We start from the raw sequence: 12,578 nt of genomic DNA, 5'->3' as shown, positions 1-12,578 counted from the left end.
ATAGCTCCCATATATGTATTTATCAGATTTTACGTTTATTGTGCACCAAATGGTTATTGTGAGCCCGAATTGAATGGATTTTGACACATACAGGGTTGTCCATATTCGACGGACCCATCTGGCAACGCCATAACTTTTGACAGAGATGTCACATCGCTTAATGACATACCGCGTTTGAAGGGTCAGTCCAAGCAGATTTTTACCATGAACCAATACACGCCACGCGAGCGCTCTGAAATAGTTGAAATTTACATTCAACAGAAGAAGTCAATTATGAAAACTCAACTTGCTTATAAAACAATCAAAAATGTGAGAAGTGCGTCTTCTAAGAACACCATTAAGCGTTTATACGAAAAATTTTCAACTGGTAAGGCTCTTTCTAATCCGAAGAGGCCATATAAAAGTCGACCAAGGCGATCGGCCGAGAATATCGCTGCCGTATGAGCCAGTGTTGAGAGGTCCCCAAGAACATCCCAAAAACGCCGTTCTCAGCAGTTGGACATGGCTCGGTCCACTTTACAACGCATTATTCGCATTGATTTGCATTTGTTTCCGTACAAAATTCAATTGACGCAAAGAATGTTGCCTGCGGACAAGCCTCGTCGATTGGAATGGGCCCAAAGGGCTCAAATGTCCGTCGAATATGGGCAACCCTGTAAATTCACTACGCTTTAAATACAACCATTGTGAACTCCGTTTGTATTTGAAGCTTAAGCCAAGATTTGTTAACTTGCCCAGTTGGGTAAATGTATGATGACAACCCTCGGTTTCTTACCATACTTTTCCCATCCTTGCTACACTGTATTTTTATATCCCGAAAGTAACAACAGCAACAAAAAATTTAAGTAGACAAAGATCAATGATGGCCATCATCAGCCATATATTTATTTGTTAACCATCAATAGGTCAGAATTGGGTTGCAACAACAGTTAGTCTAGCAGTCTCTCATACCAATTTGTATACCTAGCACTTAGTTGTGTCGGTCATAGACAATGTACACATTTTATGTTTGGCTGTTTGTTTGTTTGGCAAGGTTTGACCTGAGAAATAAGTTATTTATTTGCTTGGATTTACAAAACCATACAGCAGCATGCTGTTACTAAGCAATTTTATTATCTCTGCAGATGCTTTATAATGCCAAAAATCACATCGAAGGAGATATTGTGGTGGTGTGTGTGTTTTTAATTTTTTTTAGAAAAAAGGTGGAGCTAGTAGTTTTAAAAATGTTTGAAAAATATTTCAGGAATGTGCAATTCTTTTTATGGTTGATGTTAAAATGCAGCGCGGTACAGAGTTAGCGATTTAGATATATGTATGTCTTGTTGGTTTTTGTTTTATGACATCTAATCTGGGAGAATCAGTTGAGCAACATCAATGAATAATGAATTTGGTGTCGTTATTATATCCTCAGCCATATGGCGGGTATATATCATTTGATACGACCAAAACGTGTCTCATCGAAATAACGGTTTTAGACCCTAGGTCTCTTTGGACCAAATCAGTTTCAGGACAATTTGGAGTCGATCTAGGGGTGTCCGTCAGTCTGGCTGGATGGATGGTGTGCACGATGTATCTCGAAGGGAGCATCCATTTTAGTCAAAACTTGGTACATCGTAATATTATTGTCAAACTTAGATCGAGTTCGATGAGTAAAATCGGTTTACTCCTTCAAGTACCTCCCACACAAAAAGCCAAAGGGTCACTCCAATTCTCATCAAATTTCACACATTTAATTTTTTTAATAGAACAAGATCTTGTGGGATAGTGGGATATATCGGTTCACCCCTTCTGGTACCTCCCCCACAAAAAGTTAAAGTTTTAAATAACCCTAATGTTCGTAAAACGCGAAATTAACATCTGAGTCTTTTCAAATCCGGCAGATCTCAGTATTTCTATAAAACAAAACCAGGTCTGAAGATGGAATGCGACGGACCACTCCTTCTGGTACCTCCCACACAAAGGCTGCAGTTTTGGAATAATTATAACTCTTTTAACATGTGGAATGAGAGTCGGATTGTCCTCAAATTTCGCACATCCCACTTTTTTTTTAATAACACAAAATCTGGTATGAAGGTGGCATATATCGGCTAACCCCTTGTGGTACCTCCCTCACAAAGGGTAAAATTTTGGAATAATTATAACTTTTATAAAATGTGAAACAAGACTCCGATTGTCTTCAAATTTTACACATGCTAATATTTTTATTAACACAAGATCTGGTGTGAAGGTAGGATATATCGGTCCACTCTTTCTGGTACCTCCCCCACAACGTGTAAAAATTTTGAATAGGCATGAGGATTATAAAACGCGAAATAAGCATCTGATTTTTTTCAAACTCGGCAGATCTCAGTATTTCTATAAAAACAAAACAAAGTCTGAAGATGGAATGTGTCGGACCACTCCTAATGGTACCTCCCACACAAAGGTTCAAAATTTTGGAATAATTATATCTTTTATAAAATGTGAAATGAGAGTTTGATTGTCTTCAAATTTCGCACATAACATTTTTTTTAAATAACACAAGATCTGTCATGAAGTTAGCATATATCGACCGACCTCTCGTGGTACCTTCCTCATAAAGTGTCAAATTTTGGATTAATTATAACTTTTATAAAATGTGAAATAAGACTCCGATTGTCTTCAAATTTTACACATGCTAATATTTTTATTAACACAAGATCTGGTGTGAAGGTAGGATATAGGGGTCCACTCTTTCTGGTACCTCTCCCACAAAGGGTAAAAAATTTGAACAACCATAAGGCTTATACAATGCGAAATAAGCATCAGATTCTCTTCAAATTCACCACATCCCAACATTTTTATTAACACAAGATCTGGTTAGTAGATAGGATATATCGGCCCACTTCCTCTGCTACCTTCCTTACAACGGGTCCAAAATTTGGAATAATTATAACTCTTATAAAATGCAAAATAACCAGAGCGATTCTCTTCAAATTTCGCACATCCCAATATTTTTATTTACACAAAACCTGATGTGAAGGTATAATATATCGGACCACCCCTTGTTGTACATCACCCACAACGGGTCAAAAATTTTGAATAGCCATGAGGCTTATAAAACGCGAAATAAGCATCAGATTCTCTTCAAATACACCACGTCCTAATGTTTTTATTAACACAAGATCTGGTTTGCCGATAGGATATATCGGTCCACTTCCTCTGGTACCTGCCTTACAACGGCTCAAAATATAGCTCTTATAAAATGCGAAATAAGCAGAGCTATTCTCTTCAAATTTCGCACATCCCAATATTTTTATTTACACAAAACCTGGTGCGAAGGTATAATGTATCGGTCCTTGTTGTACATCCCCCACAACGGGTCAAAATTTCGAAAAATCATGAAGCTCCAAAAGCGAGAAGTGAGCTTCCAATTTCTCTCAAACTCAGCACTTCCCAATATTTCTCTCAATGTAAGATCTGGTGTGAAGATGGGATATATTCTTCAGGTACCAACCTCACAACGGGTCAAAATTTTGAAAAGCCATGAGTCTTATAAAATGCGAAATAAGCAGAGCGACTCTCTTCAAATTTCGAAAATCCCAATATTTTCATTTACATAAAATCTGGTTTGAAGATAGGATATATCGGCCCACTTCCTCTGGTACCTTCCTTACAACGGGTCAAAATTTGGAATAATTATAGCTTTTATAAAATGTGAAATAAGTAGAGTGATCCTCATAAAATTTCGCACATCCCAATATTTTTATTTACACAAGACCTGGTGTGAAGGTATAATATATCGGTTCTCCCCTTGTTGTACATCCTCCACAACGGGTCAAAATTTCGAAAAATCATGAAGCTTAAAATAGGAGAAGTGAGCTTACGATTTTTCTCAAACTCAGTACCTCCTAATATTTTTAACAACATAAGATCTGATGTGAAGATGGGATGTATCGGTCCACTGTTACAGATACCACCCTCACAGCGGGTCAAATTTTTAAATAGCCATGAAGTTCGTAAAACGCGAAGTGAGAAACCTACTCTTGCGAAACTTGAAATTCGATTCAAGTTTTGTGTATACCAATATTTTTAAAAACGCAAGTTCCGGTGAGAACCTTATAGATGTCGGCCTATCCTTCTGGAATCTCTCCCACAAAACAAGTCATCGATTCTTTTGAAACTTGGTATATCTACATGTTTCGGGTCAAAATTTTGAATAGTCATGAAGTTCGTAAACCCCGAAATGACCAACCTATTCCTTTCAACACAGCACATCTCAATATTTTTATAAACACAAAACCAGATCGGACCACTTCTTCTCTACCTCCCCCACAACGGGCCAAAATTTTGAATAATTATATCTCTCATAAAATGCGAAACTTGAAATTTAATTCAAGATCTGTGTATACAAATATTTTCACTAACGCAAGGTCTAGTGAAAACATTATAGATGTCGACCTATCCTTCTGGAATCTCTCTTGTCGATTTTTTTGAAACTTAGTATATCTGCATATTTTTCTCAGACAAAGATTAGGTATGAATATGGAATATATCGGCTCATTCCTTAATGTACCTACCCAAAAAGGGAGAAATTTTAATTTTTTTAAATAGTTGGAATATTTCTCTGTTTTGTTTTCGCCAGGTCTTAACGGGTTAAGCTTGATTTCTGCTACTTTTTTATACCCTCCACCATGGAAAGGTGTCATTCCGTTTGTAACATGTCTAAATATTTGTCGTAGACCCCATAATGTATATATTCATAATCAGCATAAAATTCTAAGTCTTAACGATGTCCGTCTGCCTGTCTGTCCGTCTGTCTGTTGAAATCACGATACAGACCACATTATTTGACGTAGAGCGTCAAAATTTAGCAGAATAATTTGTATTGTGTCTAAGATTGTTGGTATTGAAAATGACATATATCGGTCCACGTTTTGGTATAGTCCCCATATAACTTCCCGATATTCGGTATTTTAATGACTTTTGTCAAATTTGTTCATGGATTTTTCTAAAAATTGGTATTTGTTGGTCATAGTGGGCTCTAGCTTCGGTGGCGAAACATTGCATGTATAAGTCCACGTTTTGGTATAGCCCCCATATAGGGGTACATCCCGATATTCGCTATTTGATAGGGGTACCTCCCGATATTCGCTATTTTGATGATTTTTGCCACATTTTATCAGGGATTTGTCTGAGAATTGGTATTTGTAGGTTATAATGGGTTCTAGTTCGTGTGGCGAAACATTGTATGTATTGGCCCACGCTTGGGTATAGCCCCCCATATAGCGGTACCTCCCGATATTCGCTATTTTTATGATTTTTGATTTTGATTTTTGGTATTTGTGGGTCATAATTGGTTCTAATGTTTTCATTACCCTAAGGTGGAGGGCATTAAAAGTTCGGCACGACCGAACTTACTGCTTTTCAACTTGTTTTTATTTACACCGATTTTTTTCATATCGCTTTCAACATTTCTAGTTCAGGTCATTTCCTCCATTAAAAGTTGGTTAAAGCAACAATAATAAAAACAACATTATATTTCTTAATAGCACCCATGTGACACACTCAAGTAGCGGACTACCTCAAGTAATTATGATATGTATGTAAAATTATATGTATGACACTTTTGTTGCCTTTTCTTTTTTATGTCATTTTCTCTACTTCGTTTCATTTACTTACTCGCATTCACCCGGCTTATCACATTTCCCATGGACGGGGTCACAGCCCAGTTTGCATATGGCCTTTTCACAATTGTCACCCGTCCACCCGTTCAAACAGATCTTCTCGCCCTGCGGCCCACAGTCGTAGTGACCAAAACGATCGTTACGTGATCGGCAAAATGTCGTACACGTCGTATTGTAGTAGGTAGCTGCACACTGAACTCTGACACGATAGGTAATTCGGGCATTTCGACCGATATGATCCAATGTTTTCCATTCGGGCGATGGTAGGATGACGCTGGAGAATGATGTTTCTTCAATTAACCTTTCGGAATCTGGCGGGGATGTTGTTGTTCCAGTGAAATGGGTGGCACAATCGATGAAGTTAGTTGCAATGGATTTGAAAATGAAACACAAAATGGGTGGTATAGTCATGGCCATCATCATCATCATAGACATCGACATCATTGTTGTTGTAGTTGTAGTTGCAGTTGTTTGTTTTAGAAAATGGAAATTTTTTTGTATTGTCATGTTGTATGTTTCCAAACGAACACAATTTTGTTGTTTTGTGAAATTGGTTGGTTGTTGGGTGGATAGCCAAGGAGTAGCCATTGTTCACATGAATTTGCGATTTGTTTATAACAACCCAAGACGGAAGTTGGGAAAATGCAATACCAAAAAAAGGAAAGAAAATAAAAAGGTTTTATTTCGAATTACGTAAAAAATCGATTTTTAATGATTTTAGATTTAAGGAAATTAAAATGAAAATGTAAAATACTCACCCGGATATGAAATATTGTACATATCCAATGCTTGAAGAATTAATGTAAAAGATTTCTGCAAATAAAAAATAAAATTGAAAACCATAAATAAGTATTAATAAAAAGGAGTCAATCAAGGAAAAATTATATCATTTTTTTAATGGAGTTTCCGTTAAATATTAATATTTTTAAACACTACTACAATATGTGGAATTGTTTCCCCTAAAATTTGAGATTCATTGCAAAAGTTTGTGGTAGCTATTTTTAGTACTCAAAATGCACAAATTGTTCAGTTTGACAAATATTGTTTAATCAAACTTCACATATCGTACTAAATTGTCAGACTATCAGGATTTAATATAATTTTTCAAGTTTTTCCGCTTTCGGGAAAAAAAACATAGGAATATGTTTACCTTTTACACCAAAAAGTCAACAAAATCTTTCATTTTGAAGTTTACCGAGAAGGACATTACACAATGGACCCACATCCAATAGTTCTGTCCAAAACTATGTCAACGTCTCCATATATAAACCCTAGAATTCAACAGTGACCTCGATACCAAATTTTAGAATATATCAAAGATACATTTTGTGGCATTTTGGACGTTCATAGTACGTATTTCCTTACCGCCTCTCAACTACAGACACCAACAGTGGCATACATATCCGAATTCAGGATTTCAGCTCTATCCTCTCAGCCAGTACCACATTTAGTATTTAATTCTTTTCGTTCAACGTACGCATTTTCAAACCTATATCTATACCTCAGATACCAATAGCGACCTCAATATCAAATTTAAGGATATCAACTCTGTAGTTTCCCACTTTTCAAATTTTAGTACCATTTAGTACATTTGTAGTACACACGTATTAATTTCGGTATTTCAGTTCTATCCCTTCATCCACTATCAAATTTAGTAGTATTCAGTTCTTTTCTTTTTCTTTTTTCGCATTTTCTTTACGCATTTTCAAAACAATATCCATATCGCAACCTCAGATACTAACAGTGACCTCAATATCAAATTTGTGAAATTCAGCTCTATAGTTTCCCCTATTACCAAATGGAGTACCAGTTATTACACTTATAGTACACATTTCCAATACCAGAGACACCAACAGCGACCTTGATATCAAATTTCAGAATTTCAGCTCTGCAATTTCCCCATTACCAAATTTAGAAGCATTTATTACTTTTAGTACAATTATAGTTCACATTTCCACAACCACATCTATATCTCAATTCCAGGTAGTAAGGGAGACCTCAATACCAAATTTAGTACCATTTGGTATTTTTCGTACACACTTAGAACGAATTTCCAAACCACCGCCATATCTGAAAAACATCATCATCAGTAATCTGAAAATTTAATTTCAGAATTTTGTCTCTATGTCTTTATGTATTTGTTTGTAACAGGCAAAAGGAAACGAGATAGACCCATAGTTCCTTTTGATGATCTGCATAGAATCACATTCTGAGTCGATATATGCATGTCCGTCCGTCCGTCCGTCTGTCAATGTATTTTTGTGAAAAAAGTACAGTTCCCATTTATTACCCGATCCAGATGAAATTTTGCACAAATCATTTGTTTGGCCCAAGAACGAACACTATTGAAATTTGAGATAATCGGTTCAGATTTGGATATAGCTCACATATATATCTTCGTCCGATTACCTTTTTATTGTGCACCAAACGTGTAATATCAGCCCGAATAGTATGGAATTTTGTACATACAACCAAATTAGGCCTGAAAATAATTATGCTAAATTTGATCGAAATCGGTTCAGATATAGCTATAGCTCCAATATATATTGTTCATCCGATTTGTTATTTAAGTCCACTGCAGGCATAATATGCACTCTGTAACAACAATATTTGGGAAAATATATCAAATACAGCTTAGAAATACATTTGCCAAATTTTATCGAGATCGGTTCAGATTTGTATATAGCCCCCATATATAACTTCGTCCGATTTACCTTTTATTGTGCACCAAAGGTCTAATATTTGTCCAAATGGGATGGAATTTGGCACCTACGACCGAATTGAGTCTAGAAGCTAGTATGTCAAATTTGGTGAAGATCGGTTCAGATATAGCTATAGCTCCCATATATATTGTTCATCCGATTTGTTATATTTGTTACCCACAGCCGTAATATGCACTCCGTAACAACGATATTTAGGGAAATATGTGAAATACTATATCTATGCCAAATTTTAACGAGATTGGTTCAGATTTGGATATAGCTCCCATATATATCAAATGGGCAATACAAGTCCGAATTTAAAAGATACAAATACTTCGACATATTTATTCTTTTGAACTTTAAATTATAATTGATGTGATAGAATTCTCCTATAAAAACTTTTCATTGTTATTTGGAGCTCTACTAAATTAGCAAAGTGGTGTAGGGTATCATAAAGTCGGCCCCGCCCGACTTTATGATTTTCTTTACTGGTTCTTGTTAAATTACAATCGCACGGTGTGAGGATAAGGGGCAAAATATTAGCTTACAGTCTTTTGAGACGATCGCAAAATATTTAGCGGATGAAAAGAATCAAACACATGCAATTTTTTTGATATAGTTGTCGCTATTCGCGGGCGGTGCAGGACTTCATCATTTTGGTTTTCGAACATGATACATAAAATATAAATTTAATATACTCGGATATATTACTTTGAGCTGTTAAAGAAAATCCTTGTAAAATTTCATCTTTATTTTCTACGAATTTCTCTATTACCTCTCCAACAGCATCTTCAAATTACGATTATCATAGCTGTATTGCAAACTGAAAATTATTGTTCTGAGTAGACACAAAACAATGATCTTGTCATTTTATTATCCCTGCGACTGGAGGAAGAAAATTATATTAAAGATGCCCCAAGATTGTCTGCTAGAGCACATAAATGAGAGAACAGAACCTTCCACCTTCCCATCTTCACAACTTGGCGCTTGAGCAGTACTTAAAATAGCCCAAACGAAAAGTAGTTAAGCTAGCAGTCCAGTCTAGTGTTGCGTCTAGAGTGGCAACTTCCTCACCGGAGTTGCAACGTGTGAGTGTGTCGTTGCTGGCAGTTCTTAGACTTTTAAATTAGAATTTCCTGACTTCCAGCTGGTCAACAACGGCGACGACGAGGATGATGATGACGACGAAGTCGTTGCTACTTTAATTGCTTTCGAGTTTTTTCTTTACGATTTTTTGTCTACCTAGATTATAAGGTTGTTGCTGGCCGGGGAAGAAGACAACATTGAGAAATTTCCAATATTTTCATTTAATCATACAGTGTCCGACAAATCATGTTGCATCTACGCCATGAAACTAAGACGTAAATCTTTTATCTGTCTATAGCTAAATGCCGTGAAGGAAGGGATGCTTTTTGCACAAAACAAGCACTGATTTTGGCGTAAGAGCGGTAAGAAGAAAAACAAGTAAAAATCTTTTAAGTTCGGCCGGGCCGAATTGTGAATACCCTCCACCATTTGGTACAAATCTGGCGATTTTCAAAAAAAATAAATCTATTAAAAATTCTGTTAAATCTTAAAAATACCGAATGTAGCCGTATATTAGGGTCTATATGACGACGTGGACCGGCACAGGCAACTTTTGTTATAAGCTATTATAATATACAAAAAAATCTGTTTATAATTTAGCTAAAATAAATAAATGCCGAATATAGGGAAGTACAATACGTGGACCTGCACAGACAATTTTCTGGCATAGGCTGTAGTATTCATTACGAACTTCAAATACAAAATTTGAAATAATTCAGGTAAATAATCCAAATACCGAATATCGGGGACACCATTATATGGGGGCTATACGAAGACGTGGACCTACATGACCCATACTCTTTTTTATCCATTGAATTACTTGAAATACTCTTCTGTCCATAGAAGATCTTGATAAGCTGTTCTGTCCATAGGATAACCTGAGAAACTAGTCCATACTCAGAACACCCTGGAAAGCTTTTCGGTTTTTAGGAGTCCTTGAAAGTTGTCCTGTCTGTAGACGACCTTGGAAAGCTCTGCTGAAAACAAACGGCCTTAAAAAGGGGTCTGTCTATAAAATACTTTGAATCTGTCTACTGAAGACAGTTCTTTAGACTAAAAAATATTTAGAAAAGCTTTTCGGTCTAAATCTTTCTTTTTCAATAGAGTTTCTTAAAAAAGGTCTTCCTTATATAGAACGCTTCAGAAAGCAATTTCATACTTAGAAGATTCTGGAAAGCTCTTAGGTCTATAGAAGGTCTTGAAAGTTATCCTATCTATAGAGACTTTGGAAAGCTCGACTGTCTAGTGAAAATGTTTTGTGTCTGTAAAAGACCTTGAAAGCTTTCCTGTTGACAGAAGGCCATAAAAAGCGTTCTGTTTAAGATCAATTCTTCTATCCATAAAATACCTTGAAAAATAAATACGTCTATTGAATTCTTAAAAAGCTTTTCTGACTATTGCACAAGGTATACGTGCAGCTCTTAAGACTGCAGAATACCTAGCAAAGCTTTTCCGTCTAAAGCTTTTTCATCAATAAAATACCTTGAAATGTTCTTTGTTCATAGCAGACCCCGGAAAACTATTCGGTCTACAGAAAGCCACGAAAAGTCTCATGTCTATAAAGCATCTTGGAAAGATATGTGGTCTGTAGTATATATTGGGTGTTTGGTGTCTGTAAAAGATTTTGAAAGCTCTTTTGCAAACAGAAGGCCATGAAAATTTGTGTTTTCATAAAGACCCCTTGAGAATTACTTCTGCCCATAAAATACCTTGAAAAGAGAATCTATCTAATGAAGACTTAAAAAGCTCTTATGTCTCTTGTAGGCTCTGTAAAGCTTTCTCAGACTATAGGAAGTTTACTAAAGCCTATCTACCTATAGAAAACCGAAGGCTCTTACTTATATAGGGCAACCTGAATAGCTCCTCTGTCCATGAAAAGCGTTTATAATTACCTTGCAAAGCTGTCCCGTTAAGAAATGCCTTGAAATGTATCTTTAAAAGCTGTTCTGTTTATTGTGTCCCTGGAAATCTGTTCTTTGATAGATGACATTACACAGGCCCTTTTTCTTTTAAAGTTCTTAAAAAAGTCCTATATCTGTACAATGTAATGAAGGAATCTTTTGTCTATAGAGTAAATGGAAAACTTTCGTTGTCTATAGAAAAGAAATAAGTCCTTTTAAATTTGCCGTCTGTAGAACGTATTTAATATTATTGGACCTATACAAGACTTAAAAACTGTTTATATAGAATACTTTTTATGTTTTTCTAGCTAAGGGCCATTTACTTATTTAAACAGTTTTTTAAGAAGTTTTTTATTGTTTTTTTTTTTTTTAATAAGATTTATAAAAGAGCTTAAAATTACTTTAGATAAAAGCCTTTCGAATATTTTGAATACAATGTTGCTAATTGTAATTTTTAATGGTATAATCAATTTAGCTCGTTGTTTTCAGAACGACTCTCAACAATACTTCCTAACATCTTCATTATGTGCTCTCTACCTTCCAATAAAGTTCTGACGAAGAACATAACAATATTTAATATTCCTTGCATTACTCAAATAGATTGTAAAAGGTAACCATAAAATTGTAATGCGGGTTTAATGACCCAGAAATGTTCCCAAGCGATTTACACTTTATTTCCATTTCTTACTTGTTCCGATGCATTGATTGCCTTTTATCCCTCCGCCCTCTATAGAATATTTCTTGCCAATGATAGATATCTTCCTTATCGAATGATTTTTTTTCCTCTGTAACAATTCATTTGCAGAACTATTGCCAATTGCAGACTTTTTAATGGCCACCAATGAGTCAAAGTCGTTTACTTTCGCTTGGCCATGAATATTAATGTCGTGTAATGGAAACACGATGTAAATTTACAGCGATTTAATTGTCCAACTCATGGGTGGAGGTAGTGCCAACAATTTTATGGTGTAGTGATGTCAAAACGAAAAAAAAATTAACTTATTCTTATGACCAATCTTTTACCAGTCAAATATTGAGAACTAGATATTATTTCTAGAAATCGGCTTTATCTGATTTTAACCCAAAAATACTATGACGAGAAAATTTAAACTTTAGGTTTGATAGTAAAGCATTGGGTAACCTTTAAATAAAGCGCCCCTTAAATTTTTTAAATCTGCTATTTTTTTTTTTAATTCAGAATTCTTTTTTTTTTTGCCTTTCGGCTTGAGATGTATTGATTTTTT

The 12,578-nt window shown here is 35.5% G+C and overlaps 1 protein-coding gene across 1 annotated transcript in view; it reads right to left on the bottom strand.

The window, feature by feature from the left end:
* Positions 1-12,578, bottom strand: part of LOC101890303 (protein serrate) — a 95,629-nt gene that overhangs the window by 65,197 nt on the left and 17,854 nt on the right. The window contains exons 4-5 of the mRNA XM_011292343.3: positions 6,404-6,458; positions 5,641-5,956 (exon numbers count right to left, since the gene is read on the bottom strand). Of these exons, the coding sequence (XP_011290645.3) occupies positions 5,641-5,956; positions 6,404-6,458 (371 nt within the window). The remainder of the gene's footprint in view (positions 1-5,640; positions 5,957-6,403; positions 6,459-12,578) is intronic.

This window comes from Musca domestica, unplaced genomic scaffold (genome assembly GCF_030504385.1).
Source record: "Musca domestica strain aabys unplaced genomic scaffold, Musca_domestica.polishedcontigs.V.1.1 33, whole genome shotgun sequence".
Classification (NCBI taxonomy): domain Eukaryota; kingdom Metazoa; phylum Arthropoda; class Insecta; order Diptera; family Muscidae; genus Musca; species Musca domestica.
This window is presented reverse-complemented; position numbering and strand designations above follow the sequence as displayed.